The sequence below is a fragment of the Rattus rattus genome, chromosome 1 (genome assembly GCF_011064425.1).
Source record: "Rattus rattus isolate New Zealand chromosome 1, Rrattus_CSIRO_v1, whole genome shotgun sequence".
In the NCBI taxonomy this organism is placed as follows: domain Eukaryota; kingdom Metazoa; phylum Chordata; class Mammalia; order Rodentia; family Muridae; genus Rattus; species Rattus rattus.
Genome location: NC_046154.1, coordinates 31,599,144 through 31,623,099, shown reverse-complemented (window position 1 = coordinate 31,623,099; position 23,956 = coordinate 31,599,144). Strand labels below are relative to the sequence as shown.

The following is a 23,956-nucleotide window of genomic DNA, read 5'->3' as shown; positions in this document are numbered from 1 at the left end:
TTTTTTATGTGCATTCAAGTGTCTAAAGTGCCTTCAGAGGACAGAGGTGTATCAGAGTTCTTAAAAAAAAAAAAAGACTTATTATATATAAGTACACTGAGCCGTCTTCAGACACACCAGACGAGGGCATCAAATCTTATTACAGATGATTGTGAGCCACCATGTGGTTGCTGGGATTTGAACTCAGGACCTCTGGAAGAGCAGTTAGTGCTCTCAATTACTGAGCCATCTCTCCAGCCCCGAGAGTATCAGAGTTACTGTTAGCTGTCTGTGCGTTGCCTTGTGGGTACGGGAAGTTGAATCCAGGTCCTCTGGAAGAGCAGACTCTGCTCTTAAGCACTGATCATCTCTCCAGCCCATTCATTATCTCCTATCTTACTCTTTCCAAAATATTTCATGTAGGGCATGTGGTCCAGGACCACTTTACTTCTACGCTGGTGGGTGTCAGAGGCAGACAGTTCCCTGTGAAGTTGAGGTCAGTCTGGTCAATACAGTCAAATTAATTCCAGGACAGCCAAGGCTTCCTTCTGTCCGTCCGTTCGACGGTCCATCGGTCCCTCCCTCCTCCCTCTCTCCTCCCTTCCCCTCTCCTCCCTCTCCCTCTCCTCCCCCTCCCTCTCCCCCCCCTCCTTCTCCTCCCCCTCCCCCTCCTCCCCCTCCCTCTCCCCCCCCTCCCTCTCCCTCTCCTCCCTCTCCTCCCCCTCCCCCTCCCCCTCCCCCTCCCTCTCCCCAGACAGGGTTTCTCTGTTTAGCTTTGGCTGCTCTGAAACTCACTCTGTAGACCAGGCTGACCTGGAACTCAGAGCTCCACTTGCCTCTGCGTAATGAGTGCTGGGATTAATGGCATGTGACACCACCACCCAGCTTTTTTTTTTTTTTTTTAATTTATTTGTTGGGATGAGGAACTGTGGGTGGGGGGCCATGGCTGGAATGTAAATAGATTAAAATTTTAAAATATTTTAAATGTAATGAAGCAGAAGTATAATAAAATGTTTAAATCTATTTTTTTTTTTTAATTTGTAGTGGGTAATGGAACGCGCTAGTGTGAAAGTCAGAGGAAAACTCTGGGGAGTCTGTTCTTTCTTTCTACCGTGGGTCCAAAGGATTGAACTTTGGTAGTCCGCTTTACTGATATGCTATGTGCCTCAGCCTACCCAGTACTAGGATGCCAAGAGTGAACCACCGCCAAGTAGTTTTTATTTTGCTTTTGAGATTTGTTTTCCTATGTTGCTCCGCTGGTCCTTAACTCAATGAATGGCTCAGGGTGATTGTTCTTCGATCTGGCTCGCAGGGAAAGATTTCCGCTCGTTTAACCAGAAACCTGAAGACCTTCTCCTCTGTAGCACCCACAAGTGCTGGCACCTCTCACATCGGGTGCGATTTTATCTACGTACGAATTATGAAATTCGAATTGGCAGATAAGGAAACCGAACGTTGCATAACCCACAGCTACATTTTTAAACACCTTCGGACCAGCCTACTCAGCAATCAGTGCGAAGAGCACCCAAGCTCACACACGCGCTCTCGCGAGAGTTGACGTCATCGACCCGCGCCAATGACCGGGCGGTCGCATATCTTGCATCACACCCAGCCTAGTTCGGGTGTGCTGTCTCACTGGTGAGGCCGCGTACCCGGGAAGTCCCTGTGTGTGTGGACCTTGCAGCCTCCCGCTTCCCGGAACTATGGAGTACCTCATTGGCATCCAGGGTCCTGACTATGTCCTGGTCGCTTCTGACCGGGTGGCCGCCAGCAATATTGTCCAGATGAAGGACGGTGAGAGGAAGCAGGGGGAGGCCCGGCGGGCCTGGGTGTAGGGGCAGTCGGCGGGAGTTGGTGAAGGGTAAGGTGGGCCTCCCTCTGGGCTGCTTGGAAGATGGAGCTCCGGGTCCTCTGCCCTTCTAGCACTGCAGGATTTAGAAGCCAGGAAGCTGGCAGACAAGACCCTAGCTTTGGATTCTAGGTCAGGGCCGTGCTCTGGCCCTGGCCCTGGCCAGATGAGGCTTGCTAGGTGAGAGTTGCCCAAGGTGGGGAATTCAGTTTGTAAGAGCTCAAGTATGCGCTCGGTGCTTGGCACCTCAGTTCTCTGAATTTTTGATAAGTTTCCGTCGTCACAGAGAGAGGTTAATTTGAGGGCGCCCTAAGGTGGTATCTTGGGGAAAGTGAAACTCCGCCGAGTTTGGCATTTCCACTCTGCTTCCCGCTGTCTTCAGTTGCTCAGCTCAGAGCCTCTTGCGGCTTTCACTGGCTGCTAGGTTTTCCTTGTAGTTAAATAGTCAATGCAACAGAGATGGCGTCTCTTTATTTGCTTTATGATTTTTGGACGCTAGTTTTCCGTGCCCAGATTTTCTTATCGCTCAGATTACTAATACCCAACTCCAGACTTGTTGAGAGGATCGAGTAAACAAGTTAGCATTGAACAAATACTTAACAAACTTACGCGTATTTGTATCAGGTGTGTCCAGCGTCAGTATTTTAATTTTTTTAAAAGTTTGGCTCTAATATGTGTCCTTTTTGCAGTTAGTTGGAGACAGAATATGTATAACTAAGATATATATAGTATATACTGTGTTTTGTGTCCGTGTGTGTGTGTGTGTGTGTGTGTGTGTGTAAAACTTTCTTAAGGAAATGTTGAAATAGCTCAGTATTGGGATCAACAACCCAAGTTTGATCCCAGAATCCAGATGGTAGAGGGAGAGCCGTCACCCCAACTCCCTGCAGGTTGTCCTCTGACCTGTGCACCTGTTGTGTGGCACGTGTGCACCTTTGCAGAACAAGAGACCATGCAAGAACAAGCCCATACATAAATAAATAATTTTTAAAGTTTTCAAAGAAAAGGTTTCTAAGCTTACAGGTAGTAGAACCTAGGTTCAAATATGTGTAATTTGAGACAGAGGATACAATTCAGTGGCAACACATGTTTCTAACATGTACAAGGCCCCAGGTTCCAGTCTCAGCACTCTTAAAAACAAGTTAGTAGACATTATGCAAAATGATCTCTTTTACCCTTAACAACTACACTGCTTCTTTTTTTTTTTAAAAAGATTTATTTATTATATATGAGTACAGTGTAGCTGTCTTCAGACACACCAGAAGAGGGCATCGGATCCCATTACAGAGGGTTGTGAGCCACCATGTGGTTGCTGGGATTTGAACTCAGGACCTCAGGAAGAACAGTCAGTGCTCTTAATCACTGAGCCATCTCTCCAGCCCCTACACTGCTTCTTTTATAGTCACAGTTGACCCACTGAACCTGTTTTCATGATTGTGATCATAGGCATGTTATTGTTGAAAGGTTATAGCTTTTGTTCAGTGGATTAAAAGTTATTTGGACAAGTTTCATGCCTCTCTGTGTACTTTACAGTGCTAGATACTGAAATGAAGAATTTAAAAAAGAATACTATGTAGTTGAGAAGATGACTGAGTAGGTCAGAGTGCTTGCTATGCAAGCATGAAGAATTTAAATTTTAAGTACTCAATTAAAAAAAAAAATCAGGGGGCTGGAGAGATGGCTCACAGGTTAAGAGCACTGACTGCTCTTCCAGAGGTCCTGAGTTCAATTCCCAGCAACCACATGGTGGCTCACAACCATCTGTAATGGGATCTGATGCCCTTCTCTGGTGTGTCTGAAGTCAGAGACAGTGTACTCATATACATTAAATAAATAAATCTTAAAAAAAAAAAATCAAACAGGCATGACTGTGTGCTTGTAACCCTTCCTGGGGAGCAGCAAACAGATCCTGGGAGCTCACTGACCAGTCAGTCAAGCCCAAAGGGTGAGAATAAGGTGGAGGATGGCCTGATGTCCTTCTCTGTCCTGGGTGAGGCAGGTACACCCCCACACACAAAAGTTAGTGATTCAGTGAGAGCCAGATATGTGTACAAATAATTGTAGCACAAACTAGAAAATGATGGCGGTGTCGAGACAAGAGCAGTCAAGCTTTAGGTCTGTTTTTAGGATGGGATAGTGAGGGAGAGATTCTGGTTGTAGAGATTAGGGAAGCTTGAAGTTGAATAGCAATTAACCCTAGATTCCAGGAAGGAAAACGATCAGACCTGAAGTTTCCTGAAGTGTGTTGTCAGAGCTGAAAAAGCACAATTGTCACAACTGATTTCACAAAGAAAAGGCACTTAACTGGTGTAAGCCTTGAGCTCCTCTCATCTGGGGAAACAGAGACTGCTGTGAACTTCGCTTGCATTTCCTTCCTTCTGAAGAACTTGAAATCAAACATCTATGATATTGTTTCTCAAGAGACTATGAAATTTTATAATTAGTTTGTAGAAGTTATGTTTGTAAACCATTCTCCAAAGGATTAAGTTTATTTTGAGAGTAAATTTGTCCACTGCTTTGAATAGCAAGGTCTTTGACAGCAAATGATTTTAGTATGAAAAGGATAGGTGGAGCCATCACCAAGTTAATGGGTCTTATGCTTCATCACAGTGAATAGGTGAATGATGTTGAGAAGGAGAATGTGCTGTATGCCCTTATCCATACTAGATGTTACATGGGATGCAACCTTTTAGCTAAAATCTTTAGAAAAAGCCAAGACAAGGAGAGCCAGGCATAGTGTATCCCTATAATTCCATTCTATAGACAGAGGAATGATGATCTCTAGTTGGACACTAGCCTGGGATTCAAGGATATTGTAGGATTACATACTAAGACTCTCTCTAAAGAAAGCAAACATCAACGAAAAACCCAAGAAAGAAATACAAGTTGTTTTTTTTTTTATGTATTAGAAATATTTATAGTTAGTGTTAGGCTAAATTTTTTTATAAATATTTATTTACTTTACATATATAAGTACACTGTCACTGTCTTCAGACACACCAGAAGAGGGCATCGGATCCCATTACAGGTGGTTGTGAGCTACCATGTGGTTGCGGGGAGTTGAACTCAGGACCTCTGGAAAAGCAGTCAGGAGTGCTCTTAACCACTGAGCCATCTCTCCAGCCTGTTAGGCTAGTTTTTAAATCAATGATTTTAGGAGTAAGTTGTTAGAATAGACACAGAGAAGAAAAAGATTATGGTATGGGGAAAAAGATGAATTTAAGTAAGTTCTTGAAAAAGCATTGGAAATAATTGTACTCAACTTATAACCTTCTCTGGTATGAAAAACTTAGGGTTGGAGTTTAGACTTCTGAGGGAATTTGTGGAATAGTCAGGAATGCTGAATACTTCTAATTTTGAGGGAGACTTCTTTTGCACATACTTTTAGGGGAAGGTTTTTTGGCTCTGTGAAATGGAGTCTTGCTGTGTAGCTCTGACTAAACTGATACATGTAACAGCATCCAAGACCTGGAGTACTAGGCATGCAGCACCACACTGGTTCACACTGCCTCTTGTCATTTTGTTACCTGCTGAGCCATAGTGCCTGTCTGCTTTCTTTTTCCTTAAAAATAATGCAAACTTAACAAAAGTGAAGCTTGTTAACTATAGAGATTTTAAAAATATTGATAAACCGAAGGAAGGAAATAAAAATTGCTCAGGTTCTTGCCACTGTCCAGAATTTAGAATTTAGAATATATACCCTTCTGTTTTTTTCTTTGCAACATGTGTCTAAATGAATCTTCCTTTTAGAACAACTTTGCAAACTAACAGTCTTTGAATGTATAACAAATGAAAATTGTTTACTTGGGAATTTTAAGGCGATTCAATATTATCTATAGGCATATTTTATGTAGGAGCCCACCACCAGTCCAAAAACCCACATTTATTACTGTCTACAACTCTCCAACACTTGTAAAGTATTTGATAGTCACGTTTGTTCCTTAAATCCTATTAGGAGATTTTGACATTTCAAAAGCTTTCATACAGGAAAACATGTCTCCCAGGGGAGATTATTCAGCACTATTAGAGAAATGAAAAGCGAAAGTCGGTAAGATAGGAAGAGTAAAGCTTGTCTCTGAAGCTATCGACTAAATAGATACTGTGTTTCCTTCCCTAGGCGCCAATTACAACCTGAGTGTTTATCTGTTTAATCTGAACAAGTCTGGTGTAGCTAGATAAGGCTAGCGTATTATGGTTTTCATTAGTTATTTAGATAGCTCACTGTTAGTTCAGTTCTTAAAGTGTCTGCTTTGACAACCACTTTTCTTTTTTCCTTTGGATATGCAGCTGGTTTGCTTTATAAAGTAATTTGGATTCTCAGCTGATTTTTTTTCCCTCCTTCTTGAGATGGTTCTTTAAATTTAACTGTGGAATCCATTCTGTTCATCTTTTTTTTTAATGTTTACGTAACATTTGTATTAGTAGTAACGTTTCAGAACTTTGTACTTTTGTGCCTCAAGATAATCTCTATAGTCTGGATTCCTCAGCTTCCCACACCCCCACCCCCATTCCCTGTATTTTAAATATCCTTAAATTGTTTCTGTCTTTGAAATAGAGTCTCACTATGGAGCTCTGGCTGCCCTGTGGCATAGTGTGTAGAATAAGCAGGCCTCCAGCTTCCAGGGATCAGCTTGTCTCTGCCTCCAGAGTGTAAAAGTATCTCTTATTTGCTTGATATAATTGTCATCTCCGAGGCTTACTGCCTGTCTGCTAACTAACCTAGGCCTAATTTTCTATCCTCTGTACAATCTAATCTGGCAGTCTGTTCTAATCCTCTGGCTCCTTCTTATTCTCTGGCTTGTTCTGTCTTTACCTGTGTTTAGCTTGCTCTTTGTATAAATATCCCAATAAAACTGCTTCCCGTCCCCCTCTGTGTCTCTGTCTGTCTGTCTGTCTGTCTGTCTGTCTCCCCCCCTCTCTCTGGGCTGCTCTCTTAAGTAGTTTCTCTTTCCCTTCTCTTGAAGTTGGGCGTATCCTATTCTGTCAAGTCTTTCTCTGATTTGTTGCTTTGTCTGCCACTCAATTAGACATCAAACATAGATGCTTCTTTCTACAAACTAATTTTACCTTTATTGTTTGTGTGCTGAGGGTGTGTCTGTATTCCAGCCAGAGGAATTAAATGTGTTTTCTAAGGGTTGAGCTACACCACAACTAGAAACAGGTTTTTTCAGTAAATAACACAATCTCAGGGTTCATAGTGTTATCAACTATCCTGCAACACCAGATTGCTTGGATTAAAACAGATGACTCATGCCAAGCTTAAATTTTATTTTTTAATTAAGTGAGTAAGTGGGAGAGATTGAACTCCGGGCCTCACACACACTTGGCATATTCTATATCACTGAGATACATCTTCAGCCCCAAATTGTAATTTAAAAAAATTTTTTTTTATTTATTTTTATGTGTATAGGTGCAATACCCTCAGAGATCAGAAAAGGGCATGGGAGTCCCTGGAACTGTAGTTACAGATGATTGTGAACCTAATGTCAGTGCTGAGAATCACCTGGGTTCTATGCAAGAGCAGCCAGTGCAATTAACTGCTGAGCCATCTCTCCAGCCCTACCTTTCCCTGCAATTGTATGATAGTCTCCTTTCATATATAATTTCCAATATAAGTTAACATTAATAAAATATGTAGTTAACCTGTTGACTAGTGAAACTATTAAAGTCTTATAATAACAATGGTTGGTAATATTCTTCAGTATAGTACTTAATAGATCTGTTTATAATTGCATATATAAATAGCTTTTAGTTTCTGTGGTCGCAGTTTCTAACATGGATTTCTTTTCCTTTGAGCAGATCATGACAAGATGTTTAAGATGAGTGAAAAAATCTTACTCCTATGTGTTGGAGAGGCTGGAGACACTGTACAGTTTGCAGAATATATCCAGAAAAACGTGCAGCTTTATAAAATGCGGAATGGTGGGTAAGACTTAGCGGGAGCGGGTAGCTTTGGCTGGTGGTGCATTAGTTTTCTAGGGTCACCATACAAGGTGCCACAGCCTGGGCAGTTTAAATAACAGAATTCTTTCTTAACTCTAATGGCTACAATTGTGAGTTTAAGGAGTTAGCAGAGTTGAATTTATTTTTGACTTAATTATCTCTTTGTATATTATCTCTAGATACAGTCACAGTTTGAGGGTCTGTGATTAGGGCTTTTGCATGTGTATTTTTGGAGGATACTCTTCAGTCTGTAGCCATTGGTTTATCTCTAATTTTGTACTGAAGATAGGTGTTCTTTTTTTTTTTTTTTTTTTTCCCTTTTTTTTTTTCTGGAGCTGGGGACCGAACCCAGGGCCTTGGCTTGCTTGGCAAGCGCTCTACCACTGAGCTAAATCCCCAACCCCAAGATGGGTGTTCTTTTCTGACAGTCTTATTCACTGTTGGATTGATGGGACCATAGGTTTTCATTAACTCTTCCAACTAACCAAAGAAAATTAGAGGCAGACATATGATCTCTGAGTTTTAGACCACACTGGTCTACAAATTGAGTTTTCAAAATTGCTAGGGCTACACAGAGAAACCTTGGCTCAGAAAACTAAAACAAAACAAAAATCTCGACCCTAAATTCTAATTGTACTGTTCTTAAAGATTTTTCTACAAACATTCTAACACTGATATATTGGTGATGGAATGCTAGAGTGTGTAGGTGTTTCCCTTGCACACATGTTGGTGCACCACATGGTGCCCACAGAGGCCGGAAGATCCCCTGGAAATGGAACTACAGAAGGTTCTGGGAATTAAACCTAGGCCATCTGGAAGAACAACTCCTGCTCTTAACTGCTGAGCCATCTCTCTAGCTCCAAGGCTTTACAGTATCATGCATACAAGTCATTTGTCCTCTCTGGGACTTTATTTTATCTGAAATGGGATTATATTTATATTAATGAAGATGTTTTGATGAGGAGTGATGCTACATGTCTGTAATCCTAGCACTTAGAAGATGGAGGCAGGAGGATCAGAGATTAAAAGGTCAAATTCAGCAATTCAGCTATGCAGAGAGTGTGAGGGCTGCATGAGATCCTGGGTCAAGAAACAGAACAAAAAAGCCAGACAGTGATGGCACATGCTTTTAATCCCAGCACTTGGGAGGTGGAGACAGGCGGATCTCTGTGAGTTCAAGGCCAGCCTGATCTACAGAGTGAGTTTCAGGATGGCCAAAGCTACACAGAGAAACCTTGTCTTAAAAAAACAAAAGAGGGGCTGGGGATTTAGCTCAGCGGTAGAGCGCTTACCTAGGGAAGCGCAAGGCCCTGGGTTCGGTCCTCAGCTCCGAAAAAAAGAACAAAAAAAAAAAAAAAAAGAAAAATGGGGTGGGGGAAAAAAAAAAAAAAGAAAAGGAAAAGAGAGAGAGAAAAGAAAGAAAGAAAGAAGAGAGAGAAAGAAAGGGTTTTGACTGGCTTGGGGATATAGCTCTTGGGCAGAGTACTGGCTGAGCATTTGGGAAGCCTTAGGTGTCGTCTTGGCACTGCAAAAAAGAGAGAACTGCTTTGTGAACTTAAAGTTCTTTGTAATTATGAGACCCTGTACTTTAAAAGCAGTCTTTTGGGGCTGGAGAGATGGCTTGAGCTGCTCTTGCAGAGGACCTAAGTTTGGTTCCAGTGCCCACGTAATGGTTTACAACCATTTGTAACTCCATTCCAGGGGGCGGGGGTCTAACACCCTCTTTGGTCCCAGGCATACATGTGGTACAGGTATATGTAGGCAAACCGCTCATACATGAAATAAAAAAAAAAAATCCTTAATAATAGAAAAAAAGCTGGGGCTGGGGTTTAGCTCAGTGGTAGGCGCTTGCCTAGGAAGCATAAGGCCCTGGGTTCGGTCCCAGCTCTGAAAAAAAAAAAAAAAAAAGAACCAAAAAAAAAAAAAAAAAAAAAAAAAAAAAAAGAAAGAAAGAAAAAAAAAAAGCCTTAGAGTCAGGTGTGATGGCACAAGCCTTTAGTCCCAGTACTCAGGCAGGCAGATCTCTGAGTACTGATCTCAAGTTCCAGGAGAGCCCAGGCTAGGCAGAAAAACCCTATCTTGAAAAATCATAAAGACTTAGAATATAGCTTTGGTTTGATTTTTCTATGATTACTTATATTAAATGACTAAATTAACATCCATTTATACCTATTTTTTAGGCAACACATTTAGCATTATTCTCCCAATTGCCTAAATATCTTTGAAGGTTTTTCTTATCAATATTATACACTGAGCTTAATACTGCAGAAAAATTAATGTGTGATCAAGACGTAGACCCTGCCATTCAGGGACCTAAAAGTTTGCTTCTTGGAATTACACATACTTAGGGTGAACAGTCTGCTCATGCTCCTTAGGTGTGGTGCAATCTCATTGGTTGCCCCGAGAGAGGGCTGAGTGACTAAGAAGAATAGGAAGAGTTGCTTGTTACATGTGTTTTAGGTGCTAAAAGTCAATGCCTAAAAGAAAAATTGTGTTTGCTTAAATTAACCCTTAAAAGACTCTTAAGTTAGTTACTTTATTAAGTATAGTTTGGAAGATAAGGGTAGAAGAATCAGAAGTTCAAGACTATCCTCAGTTGTATGATGACTTTGAGACCAGCCTGATGACCCGGGACCCCATTTACATGAGATCATGTTTCAAAAAACAAATAAATAAAAATGGCTTTTGTTATAGTTAGGGGGTGTGGTGGTGCACACCTGCCAGTGCAGCACTTAGAAGGCAGAAGCAGGAGGATCTCAAGTTTAAGACCTGTCTCTAAAAAGAAAAGGCATAGACCAGTGACGTGGGTGAGTGCTGTTATTTTCTGCTGCTTCATTTCAAATGTGATTCGTTATGTCTTGTACCAGGATATGAATTGTCCCCCACAGCAGCAGCTAATTTCACACGCCGAAACCTGGCCGACTGTCTTCGGAGTCGGGTAAGCAACTAGCGGCCTTCAGTACAACCGAAAGCCGTGCTTTCATATTCCTGTTCCACATGAACAGTATTTTTGCCATTTTTGACTTTCCTCAACTCTTCCCAGTGCTAATCATTCCTTTTTAGTCCCCTTGGGTTTGTTCTCTCTTTGGTTATTGTTGCTTTTTACAGTCTAATCCTGTCACTTGGGAGGCTAATGAAGGCTAATGACCTCTAGGCTAGCCTGAGCTATGGAGCTAGTTCTAGGCTAGCCCAGACTATTCAGTGAAAATATGCTTCATTTTAAGAATAAAATCAAAAGTGTTTTAACATTTCTTTTGCGTGTGGTGTGAGTGTGGAGGTAGGAGAACAAGTTGCAGGAGCCTTGGTCCTCGACTTCCACTCTATGGGATACAGGGATCAAGCTCAGGTTGGGAGGCCTGCTGGCAGTTGCCTATTCTTGCTGAAACATCTCTCTGGCCCAAAAGAAACGTTTTTATTTTGTTTGTTGTGGTGTACTAACATGAAAGACTATGATAAACTACTCCCCTCCTGGAGACTTTTTTTTTTTCAAAGCAATTTTAGGCTCATAGCAAATTAGGAGAAAAATATAAATATTTTCCCCATATAAACTCAGCCCATATGCACATGTGTAGCATCCTGTGTCCTCAGCATCTACTGGAGTGCTTATTTCTACAACTAGAGAACTTGTGTTGACACTTGGGTTCTTAATTTACATTTTAGGTTATACTCAGAGGCATGCGTTCTGTGAGTTTAGACAAATGTGTAAGGACAGAAATCCATCAGTATCATTTAGAGTCTTTTCACTGCCTTGGACGTCCTCTGTCCCTCACCTGTTCTCTTCATCTGCTGAACTCCTGATAGCATCTAATCCTTTGACTGTTTGCATGGTTACCTTTTTCAGAATGTCATAGCATAGAGTTGGGGTCATACCATAGTTAGGCTTTCAAATTGGCTTCTCGGTGACATGATTTAAAGTTCCTTCACATAGGCCTGGAGAATTGGCTCTGGTTAAGTACACTTGCTGCATTCCAGAGGTCTTGAGTTCAGTTCCTGGCCCCCCTGGTCATTCAGTTCGCAGCAGTCTGTGTACAGCTGCAGGGGATCAGATGCCTCAGGCCTCATCAGGGACCTGCACTCATGTACACGTAACTGCATGCAGATATATACACACATAATTTAAAATAGTAAAAAAAATTTTCTTTTCTTTTTTTTTTTTCCGGAGCTGGGGACCGAACCCAGGGCCTTGCGCCAAGCGCTCTACCACTGAACCAAATCCCCAACTATAAAAAAAATTTTTAAAAAAATAATAAAATAAAGTTCCTCCATGTCTTTTCATGGCTTGGCAGTTTCTGTCTGTCTGGGTTTTTTTTTTTTTTTTTTTTTTGAGACAGGGTTTCTTCATGTAACTCTGGCTGTCCTAGAACTCTCTCTATAGACTAGGCTAGCCTTAAACTGCGTTGGTCTGCCTATCTGCCTGTCTCTGCCTCCCTAGTGCTGGAGTTAAAGGCCTGTGCCACCACTACCCAGCTAAGTTATTTCTTTTCAGTACTGAGTTATATTCCTTTGTCTAAGTGTACTACAGTTTATCCTTTTCCTACTGAAGGATATCTTAATTGCTTCCAGTTTGAGGCATTTGTATCTGGGATTTCTTCAGATTTTTTTGCAGATTTTTTTTTTGGGGGGTAAATTCTAAGGAGAATGATTGCTGGTTTGTATGGTAAGAATATGTTGAATTTTGTAAGAAAGTGCCAAATATTTTTAAAGTGTTTCTATTTTTGTTGAACTGTAGCTCAGGGTCCCTACATGGTAATGGCGGTATATCTTTCTGTGACTGTTTGGCTAAAGCATGGAGAGTTCTCTTTAGTTATTCTAGTCTTGTATATTGTAGTATTCTCTATTATGTAAAAGGAGGCTTCATTCACTTAAAGATTGAGAGCTTAAAGATTGTGTAGAATGTGCCAAGAAAGTTCATGTGGTTGTCAAGGGTACATGTCCCACGGGGACTAAGTGAATAGAGCTTCACCGTGTGACCGTACCCCGTGCCTGTTTATTCATCTGTGATATCCAGATAACTGCTTAACCCCACAGGAGTGCCAGGAAAATGAATACTTGTAAATCATAATATTTAACATCCATATGACTTTTGCCCAAAGCATTTTGCTTAATAATTTAATCTGCTCTTCCACGGAGACAAATCGTCATTGATTCTCTTGCTGATTCAGTGAAAAGCATAAAGTGGCAGAGGGACTAGTTCAGGGCCCACAGCAGGTCAGACAAAGCGACGATAATTGTACCATAATTTGACTGTTTGCATTAAGGTCAACCCTTTGATTCTTCAGTAGCAGTTTAGAAAATTAGTGCTCTTGATGATTGGGGTTTCATCTGCCTTCTTAAACTTAGTCACATGTCATCAAAACAAATATGGGTATTAAGTTTTTTATAAACTTGCTTGCTATCGATTGTTTAGAAGATTTAGTTTTTTTTGGTTTTTTTTTGTTTTTTGTTTTTTTGTTTTTTTCCTGGAGCTGAGGACTGAACCCAGGAAGATTTAGTTTTAAAGATGTCTGCGTGTCTGTATATGAATGTAATGTATACATAAAGTGCATGTGCCTAAGGAGGCCAGTGACATTGGATCACTCCAGAGCTGGAGCTGTAAATACCAGGGTGTGAGCCACCTGATATTTATACATGTCAGCCATGTGCGACATGGATGTTGGGAGCAGTGTGGACTCTGAACCATTGAGCCACCTCTCCAGACCTACTGTCGATCTTTAAAGCACTTTTCTTTTCCAGTGCCTAATATTAGACCCTAACCATCTCACCAAATAGAATCTGTCCCAGTGGTGACTTTGATCAAGAGCTTTGCAATCTCAATGATCTATAAACGATTTTTTAGTGTGTATATTTTGCCTGCATGTATGTGCACTATGTTATGCAAGTGATAATGTCCCTTATTTACAAGGAGCTCTAAGCATTGGTCTCCTCTGCTTTGTGCTTTTTTATTCTTCTAGTTCCTTATCAAAATAGGTTGTAAAATAAGAATTTGTACTTTAGAGTTTTAGTTTTAGTTTTGTGTATATGTGGGTGTGAGGGTGCACATACTTCCACATATATGTAGGTACCTAGGAAGGCAAGAAGAAGGTATTGGATTCCCTGGGGTTAGAGTTATAGGTGCTCATGAGCTAGGTAATGTGGGTGCTAAGAAGAGAACGAAAGAACAGCAAATGCTCTAAACTGCTGAGCCATCCCTCTAACCCCAACACTTTATTTTATTCTAGAGAGAGAAGTGATAATAGTTTTACATATTCCTAATATAAAGTCACTATGTTTGACATATTTGCATGGTAACATTGTTTGGCACGTGATACAAATTTTTTTTTTTTTTTTTTTTTTTTTTTTTTCTTTTTTTTCGGAGCTGGGGACCGAACCCAGGGCCTTGCGCTTCCTAGGTAAGCGCTCTACCACTGAGCTAAATCCCCAGCCCCACAAATTTTTGAGTAGCCAGATTTTATATACATTTGTGTATATTTCATATAAATGTCTATAGCTCTGAGTGTTTGACTTTCATTTACTCTGCGTGTGTGTGTGTGTATGCGCTCTCATTCGCTTGTTCACTCACTCTAAGGATTAAAACATAGTCATGCAAAGCTCTTTGTATATTATATAAAAATGTAATGATTGAATGATTTTTTGTTTTTATGATGCTATTATTGTTTGGTTTAAGCAATTTAATGGCTATGTTATTTATAGGGAATTGTTGAATTATTTTAATTGAACTGATGAGATACTAAAGTTGGGGCTGGTTATAGGAATTTACTAGTATTAATGGACGGTGTAGAAGTAAACTAACATTGAACATCTGTCACATTTAAGATTTGTTCTAGATTTACCCAGTATGTGTGAACACCACTAACTATAAAGGGTTATTTAAATTCCAATTAATTAACCCCTCCCTCCCATGCCATCTGCCACCATTATTGAACCTTGGACCTAATAAAATATTTCAATGCATTTTATTAAATAAGAAAGTCCAGGAAGATGTCTTCTGGGTTTTTATTGGGTAAGAAAGTTGTATTTCTTGGTTTTAGGGTTTAATTAGCCACAGGCATGCTAACTACATGCTCTGTCACTGAGTTACCACACCCCAAGTCCCAGCATTTGCATGGCGTAGTCGTGGAGTTTAGAGGAAACTTGGGAGTCAGTTCTCTCTTTCATCATTTGGGTCAGGGATTGAACTCAGACCTCTAGCCTTGGTAATAAACCACTTTAATCCCATTGAGTCTTTTGCCTACTGGCCCCACTGTAGCATTATTTATGATTATATTATCTGATTCCCTTAAAAATTAACTGTTCCATACACCATCCCCATGCCAGTGATGTGAGAACCAGCCCACTCTAGTGTCCTTGGGGAATATGGAGTTTTTTGTTTTTTGTTTTTTCTGGAGCTGGGGACCGAACCCAGGGCCTTGCGCTTGCTAAATCCCCAACCCCGAATATGGAGTTTTGTGTTGAAGCTTCAGCAGAATGCTGGCCTCTGTACTGTGTAGTTTTCCGGGCTTTACCACTGAATGGTCATTGTTTTCATAGACCTTTTCCTGACATGTTTCATAAGCCTTGGTGGGGGGGTGTCTGTCCATCTGTGCCCCCCCCCACTTCTGTGAATGCTTAGCAGATAAACAGCAGAAATAATGAAGAGCATCAAACCTGGCGATATTGGTTTTCAGCTCTAGTTCCATAAATTGCCATTGAACACTTAGGATAAAACCTCAGCTCCTTCACTCGTGTTGATTCTCTTTTCATCTTTAGTGCAAGAGTTACATGTAAAATTTTAATCTGAAAAAGTGTCTTCACCGTTCTTTTTCCCCTGAAGTTTAAAATCTAATAGTTAAAACCTGGAAGGTTTAGCCCCTGCTCTGCTAGGAGCTGGTTGAAAGTGCTGCGAGAGCTGCAGCTGATTGGATCGGATAGCAGATCTAAAGGTCTAGTTGGGGGGGCATTGCTCAGAAGTAGAGCATGAACTTAGCTAAGCCCTAGTTCCTGGTTCCAAGAAAATAAGCATAAAGATCTGATGTCAACACTTGAATGTAGTTTTTTTCAGTGAAAGGAAAAGAACTGTAGGAAAGAAAATTAGTCACTTTAGAAATGACCACTTCTTATCTCTGCTCTGCATATGCGTGCATTTGTTTTGGGTAGCAGGGAGTGGGACAGCAGGTACATCGAGCTCCTATTCTAAAAGAATCCTGTTGCTGTGAGACTAATGCACTGAAGTTATTCTCTTCATGCCTTACGTGGCTGGCACAGAGACCATCCCGTTTATTGGGATCCTTGGGTCATGTGACCCAGTGAACAGCTGGATCAGGTGAAACCTTGACTTTGCAAGTCTTATCCCCTAAACACAACCAACCATTTGTTACATGTGATTAAAATATCACTAACAAGGGTAATTTCACGTGCTTTTTGGCAAATGTGTTTAGCAGGATGTGACATGATGAAGCACTGCCATTTCCTCTCTGCCATCTCCCTTGAGGCCTCATCTTCCCCGCCCGCTCGCCCCCATCCTGCCATGCCCAGGCTTGCCTTCCAGCTCACCTGCTCCAGATGGGTGGCACAGTGGGAGGACACTGGCAAAGGCAGATGTGTTTACTTTCCGGAGTCAAAATGTTGTGCTGTTGCAGATGGCAGTGCCTTGGAGCAAGTGGCAGCCTTTGACACCACTGCCACACAGCCTGGGCATCTTGACAGACAGAGCTGGCTTACTCTTGGTGATGGGGAAATTGGAGAGAAAAACATAATTGAAGATGTTAATTCCTGGACTCTTGGTGCAAGTAGCAGTTTTCTGCTAGTGGGGAGTAGTTTTCTTCCCCACAATTGCCTCAGTCAGCTAGTCTGCTAACTGGACTTTCATTGTGGGCCAGGAGTTAAGTGTGTTTGTGACATCGATAGGATAGACTAAAAGCTGGGAACAAGGCCCCATTTAGATAGGTATTCATTTGTACTGCAAAACATATGTATATCCCAGGTCACAGCAGTCTCCTAGGATTGGGGATGGCTCCTGTCTGCCCCATTGGAGATACTTCTGTTCTATTTTTAGTGGTCATTTTGATTATCCAAAGGCCCAGGGACAGGTGTGCCTTGAAGTCGAGGTGCCTTAATTAATATGATAGCACTATGCTTACAGTGTTTTTCTACCAGAGTGAAAATTCTGACAGCTGTCTTTTAAGTAGTTTGCCTGTTTAGTCATTAGGGTTTGACTTAGTCCATTAAGAAGACAGTGGTTGTTGAATCATTGTTGGCTCCTAAGGAAAAGGAATGGCTTCAGATTCTTCTTTGAAGCTATAAGCTTTATTTGAAAACCCTTTTTCCCCCTTCTTAAAAAAATTATGTGGTGTTTTTCCCAGCCCCAGTGCTGATAGAGTTAGGAGTTTGCAGGTGTAAAGTCCTCCCTCCCCTTCCCCATCTCTCTCCAGGGGGTTGTATGTGAGAAGGCGTTGCTTTCTCACTCCGAGAGCATATATGTGCTACCCTGTTGGATGCCTGCTGTGAGCAGAGAGAACCCCTGTTCTGGCTGAAAGGAATAAGCCTATTGGATGGCTGGAATTGTACAATCCCAGAATGCCAACTTTTCACCTAAAATATCTTTCCCAAGCACAATGGAGGTGAAATAATATAAGTAATTGGTTTAAGTTTATGTTGTTTTAAAACTTGGGTCTTTAAAAATTACATGGTTTTCTGTAAAGGGTTGACTTAAGGCTAGAGCAGCAGAAAGCTGTGTCTGCTTAGTAAGAACATGCTTTATCTTTCAAGTGTTTGCCATTAGAAATACCAATTTACCACCCCCCCACACACCTTTTAAAATTACTTTAAACCAGTGCCCTCGTCAGGGTAGGCACAGTGGTGGGCAAACCCCAACACTCAGACAGAAACACAATAAGCCCCTGCCTCTTGGTAATTCTTTTTATCTTTGCAGAAGCACATAGTGTTATGAATATAAGAACTGGTCGCAAAACCCTTTTTATTGTCTGCCAGAAATGCATGTAAACAGTGAAAAAAGGCTTGGAAGTGGAGGAAGAGTTGACTTTATTTCTTAACATAAGAAGTAGTTACATATGTATCTATTGTATTTATTAAGTTATACATGTATGTTTTATGTGTTTACATGTTATTCATAAAAGGGTAATCTGTGAAAAGACAAAAGAAAGGCTGAACAAGGAAGCATAACATTTTTAAGTTAAAAAAGAGAAGTTAATACTCTAGTAAATATAATTAACAGACTGGAAGGAAGAAAGGGAAGAGACAGGTTATATATATAATTCCTGTGTGCTAATTGCCTGTGTGTGTGTGTGTGTGTGTGTGTGTGTGTGTGTGTGTGTGTGTGTGTGTGTTAGGGAGCTGAGGATCAAAATTAGGACCTTGTGCTTGCCAGGCAAAAGCTTACCCCTGAGCTAAATCCCCAATCCCAATATTTTCAGTAATCTCTGAATAACTGAAATGTTGTACTAGAATCTCATAGTTCCCTTTCTGGTTCCCTTTGAATAGGGGAGATCTCATAGCCAAGATGCTCTTTAATCACTGGTAGTCATCCGTTCAGCAGATCTCCAGCTAGCAGTGTTTTGGGGCTGAGGAAACAGGTACAAAGTTCAGTATGTGCCTTCAGATGGGGAAATGGAGAAGTATAAAGTCACTTGCACTGCAGAATGAAAATGCTGGAATACATGTGTACACGCGGTGGTCTAACAAAACTGGAAGCACAAGCAGGTGTGAGAGAGCCTGTTGGTGTGAGCGGGCTTAATAAGGTACTGCATACAAATTAGGGTGATTTTTTTAAATTTTTTTTTTATTTTTAATTCTTTTTTAGGGTGTTTTTTTTTCTCTTTTTTTTTTTCTCTTTTTTTTTTTTTGGAGCTGGGGACCGAACCCAGGGCCTTGCGCTTGCTAGCAAGCGCTCTACCACTGAGCTAAATCCCCAACCCTTAGGGTGGTCTTTAAATGTAAATAGATGCCATATTCTCTTGGGACATAAAAATCTGTAGTTTGGTGAGTAAGGCTGAGTGGTTAAGCAGGGCCCAGGTTTCAGCATGTGTATCATAGCTCACAACCTTCTGTAACTCCAGTCTTAGTGGATCTGATTCCCTTTGCTGGCCTCCTTGAACACCAGGCATACATCCAATATACATAGTACACGCCATGGAGACAAACACGTACACACAAAATAAGAATAAATCTAAAAGCACAAGACAGAAAAGCAGTTGGCCGTTCTGAAAAGCTGTTGGTTAGATTATTGGCTGCTCTTTGGACTGTGTGAGGAAAGAGTTGAGGGAATAGAGGAATTATGAGGCCACGGACCCACTGTGTGTTGTAGCATAACTTACATTGGATATGAGGTGTTGACAGGGAACACTGTTCTCACAAAACAGTTCCTAAGCAGTCGTTTTCCTCAGGAGTTTTGACTGTGGACAGCTGAAAACTTTGACAACATATGTATTCTAAGTGTTCTTCCCAGAGACCATGATAATGTCTGTTAACTGATGAATCTGTTATGAATCTGTTATGCAGTCAGCATTCCTAGGTACCATGGACAACTCAGTATGGACATCTATGTACCTGGTGTTGTGTGCGTCTGTAGCAAAGCATGACTTTTGCATTTGGTTTTTAGGAACCACTTGAGTGTACGTGGAACCCTACGCTTGTCCTAGAAACCACTGGTTCCTGAGAAAGGATCCAAGCGGCCTTGCCGCAAACGTTTGGTGGTTTTGCCATTGCAGGGTCAGCAATTTTATTTTGATGTTATTTGGGAGAAAGCAGTATTTTTGATTAGCAAGTAAAATTAATGTAGAAAACAAATACTGTGTTAACTAGTTGGTATAATAAGGCATCTGTGCCATGTTGCATTTCAACTCATTAAATTTCTCAACTTCTAATTACTGTAAGGTTACAGCTTTTAATAGAATCAACCAAACTCGAGCTTAGCAGTGGCTTCAGAGAAATAAAATTGATAGCATTTTGTAGGGTAGACTTTAAAGTCCAGTTTTCTTAAAATAAACATTGAAATCACATGCTACTTAATTATTTTCTTCCTTCCTTTTTTTTTTTTTTTTTTTGGCTCCTACAATTCAGGTTTATTTAGTACATACTCTTCACTAGGAACTTTTCATACATATGAGCACTGCCGTTCCTCATGACCTGATTATTTCATCTGAAGTATATTGCTTTCTTTGTTCTCAGTGTAACATAAACATTTATAGACATTGAGACTGGAGATTAAACCTAGGGCCTCATACATGCTAGGGAAAATTTGAACCGCCGAGCAGTATCTGAAATGGTCTTTGTCTTTTAGTTTGAGGCTGCTGCTGTTCAATTTAAGACAGTTTCTCTGTGTAGCCCTGGCTGTCCTGGAACTTGCTGTGTAAACTAAGCTAACCTCACACTCAGAGATCTGCCTGCCTCTGCCACCACCACCCAGCCGGTTTTAAAAGTTTGTTTTATATGTGTGACCAGTTGATTTTTCTGTACTCTGTATGTGTGCCACATGTATACCTGGTCCCTGTGGAAGTCATCAGAGGTCGTCAGGTTCTGTGTAACTGGAATTACAAATAGGTGAACAGCTGTGTGGCTGCTGTGAGCTGAAACTGGGTCTTTTGCAAGACTGAGTTCTCAAAACCACTGAGTCATCTCTCCAGCCCCAGGTTTAACTTAGTTTAAATGTTTTTTAGACTTACTTATTTTATTTAATGTATGAGGCCATGTTTCACCTACATGTGTATCTGTGTACCACATGTGTGCCTGGTTCCTGAAGAGGTCAGAAGAGGGCATTGGATCCCTGGAATTGAGCCACCATGTTGGTGCTGGGGATCAGACCTAGACCCTCTGCAAGGACAATAGGTGCTGAACCACCTCTCAAGCCAAAATTGATTTATTACGTGTATGTAGGTGCAGGCGCTGGGGAGCGCAAGTAGCCTTGGAGGTCAGAGATACTGGACTCTCCTGGAGCTAGAGGTACAAGGTGTTGTAAGCATTCATAGGTGCTGGGGATTGACCTCATGTCCTCTGAATTCTTACCCCCTCCCCCCGTCCCTTCTTCCCTTCTCTTCCTCCTCTTCCTCCCTTCCCTCTTTCTTCCTCCCTCTTTTCTCCCTCCCTCCGTCCGTCCGTCCGTCCGTCCGTCCGTCCTTCCTTCCTTCCTTCCTTCCTTCCTTCCTTCCTTCCTTCCTTCCTTCCTTCCTTCCTTCCTTCCTTCTTTCTTTCTTTCTTTCTTTCTTTCTTTCTTTCTTTCTTTCTTTCTTTCTTTCTTTCTTTCTTTCTTTCTTTCTTTCTTTCTTTCTTTCTTCCAAACAAGGTTTCTCTGTGTAGTTCTGGCTATCCAGACTGGCTTCAAACTCAGAGATACCCTTGCTCTCCTTCCAAGTGCTGGGATTAAGGACGTGCACCACCTCCACCCTTAATTTATGTGCATATGATCATGTGTGTGCATATGGGTAGAGGCCAGAAAACATTGACTGTCTTCCTCAATGCTCTTTGTCCTGTTTTTGATTGTTGGCTTGCCTCCCTGTTTGCTTTTTTTTTTTTCTTTTTTTGGGAGTTGGGGACCGAACAGGGCCTTGCACTTGCTAGGCAAGCGCTCTACCACTGAGCTAAATCCCCAACCCCTCCCTGTTTTTTTTTAAAGGTGGAATCTTTCTCTCTTGGAATTTAGATTCAGAGGGACTGGCTGCCCATCAAGTCCTAAGGATCCTCTGACTCTGCCTCCCCTGCACCAGGATGGCAGATGCACACTGCCGTGCCTGGCCTTTTTACATGGGTGCTGGAGACTGAATTTAACTGAGCCATCTTCCCCGGGTTAGTTTTAGTTTTTGAAACAAAGTATAGCCAAGGCTGGGGGCTTGTCCTCCTGCAGAGACCTCCTGAGTGCTGTGGCTGGCTACAGTTTTTAGTGTTACTGTGGATAAGTTTATTCATGAAACAGTGTAAGATTCTTTTTCTAATTAGTTTAAACTTGTGGGGTTTTTTTCTTTTATCAGTCGGATTAAGGATCAAGAGGGAAACTGCCTTCAAATTCCATCTCTTAGCCAGTTGATAACTGGAGTCCGACCTTCCTTGAGGACTTTCTTGTATCCATGTCTTTGCTAATATCCTCTTCAGAGAATGCTTGTGTTTCCCGTGGTTGGCTCTTCACTTCTGGTTAAACTCGGGTTAGCATTTATCAGGGAAGTTTTCTCTGTGCCCTTCACCCCATCTCCTCACATGAATGTCACCCTCAGCTTGTTTGTGCTGTCACAGCAACTTGCATGCACTTCTGCCGTGTGTCCTGGTGTTTCCTTTACTCTTCCACATGGGAGGGTGTGTATGTGTTGGTTCCAGGAAACCCTCCTCACTGGCTGCTTCTTCATTCAGTCCTCAGTCCCACTGACTTTGACTGTCACCTATCACCCCTTAGTGAAAGAAAGTCTTAACTCTGTTATGTTTTCTGTTCTCCAGTTACTCTGTCTTACCAGTTCACCTTCTACATTCACCTCATAACTACCCCCTTCCCCTTCAGTTGCACATTAGTCTTCAGTATCTGCCATCTAGACTACTAGGGTACTTTCAAATGGTCCCTTTCATTTTATCCTAGTTCATCATACATATAAAATCAGTTACTGGGGTTGGAGATTTAGCTCAGTGGTAGAGCGCTTGCCTAGCCCTGGGTTCGGTCCCCAGCTCCGAAAAAAAAAAAGAAAGAAAGAAAGAAAGAAAAAAAAAATAAAGCCAGTTACTGTCCTAAAATGATAAATTTTCACTTCTCCTCTGAGATTACATACTATTGATGTTTCTTTCTTTCTTTTTTTTTTTTCTTCTTTCCTTCTAAGAAAGGATCTTAGGCAGCTTAGGCTGGCCTTAAATCTAATGTCCATGGGGGTAGCTGAATTTTAAAGTTAGAAGAGATTGGCTCTACACATGGCCTTCTTTGCATGTGTTGTCTCACGCCTGTGATCTCAACACTTGGTAGGCTGAGACAGAATTGCCACAAGTTCAGGCAAACATGGGTTAGTGAGACTCCTCTTTAATGGAAATGATTCTTAGAAGAGTAGAGGCCATAATATTTTAGATTAAGTAAAACTATTTAATCACAGTAATTGGAAGTTGTTAAATGTGAAAATCTGTAATTGGGGCTAGTGAGATAGCACAGCAGGTAAGGATGCTTGCCGTCACGCCTGAGTGTGACTTCTGGAACTTAAATGGTATTAAGACAGAACTAGACTCCCACAGGTGTCCATGTGTGGCACTCACGCATAGACAAATTTTTTAATCTGCTATTAAAATGGAAGAATTAGAATTTTTAAATTATGCTCTGAAACCACCCAAAGTTAATAAATTCTGTTGGTTATTGAAAACAAGCTCCTGATTCAAAGTTCAGAGCAGTGGTGTAGAAAAATAATAATTGATTCAGTTTGCTTAGTAATGAAGGTTAAAAATAGATTTCAACAAAGCAATTGGTGTCATCAGGATTTATTGAACAGCTCCTACAGATGCTCGGAAGCTTTTAGAAGAATTACAGCTATGACATAAACCTGCTCCCTTAAGACCTAAGATATTAGGGGTTGGGGATTTAGCTCAGTAGGCCCTGGGTTCAGTCCCCAGCTCCAAAAAAAAAGAAAGGAAAAAAAAAAAAAAAGACCTAAGATATTATTGGCCACAGGACAATAGGTGCTGGTATAAAAAAGTTGGGGAACATTTGAGTGTGAAATTCACACCAAATATTGAATTTACCTAATTTGACCTTGTTTCCATTTTGTGGAGGCAGAATGGTCTCCTGGGAAAGCATACAGGAATTAGTTAGTAATTGGGAAGCCTGAATTCTGGCCCTAATGACTCTTGGGACCCATGTCCGCCGAGGTCTCCTCTTTGAGCATTAAGCCCCATGTGTAAGAGGAATGCTGGAGAGGTTCAGTGAGCTCAGATCTCCAAACGTACAAACTATATTTTATGAGATATCTTAGGATAAAAGATGGAATCTTGGCAGTCTGCTGGACTAAAAGAAATACCAAGCGTGGGGCTGGAGGATCTCTGTGCGAGCATGTGTTTAGCATTCACAAGACCCTGGGTTTAGTTCCTACCACCACCCCCAAAATGGCCACAGTATTCATACATACATACATACATATATATGTGTGTGTATGTGTGTGTGTGTGTGTGTGTGTGTATATATATATATATATATATATATATATATATTGTTTAAAATATTTAGAAGTCCATTAATTAAGATGC

General features: G+C 41.2%; 1 protein-coding gene across 1 annotated transcript in view; it reads left to right on the top strand.

Annotated features, from left to right (window-relative positions):
• Positions 1-1,561: 1,561 nt before the first annotated feature.
• Positions 1,562-23,956, top strand: part of Psmb2 (proteasome 20S subunit beta 2) — a 31,372-nt gene continuing 8,977 nt past the window's right edge. The window contains exons 1-3 of the mRNA XM_032897801.1: positions 1,562-1,773; positions 7,628-7,750; positions 10,639-10,709. Of these exons, the coding sequence (XP_032753692.1) occupies positions 1,683-1,773; positions 7,628-7,750; positions 10,639-10,709 (285 nt within the window). The 5' untranslated portion in view covers positions 1,562-1,682. The remainder of the gene's footprint in view (positions 1,774-7,627; positions 7,751-10,638; positions 10,710-23,956) is intronic.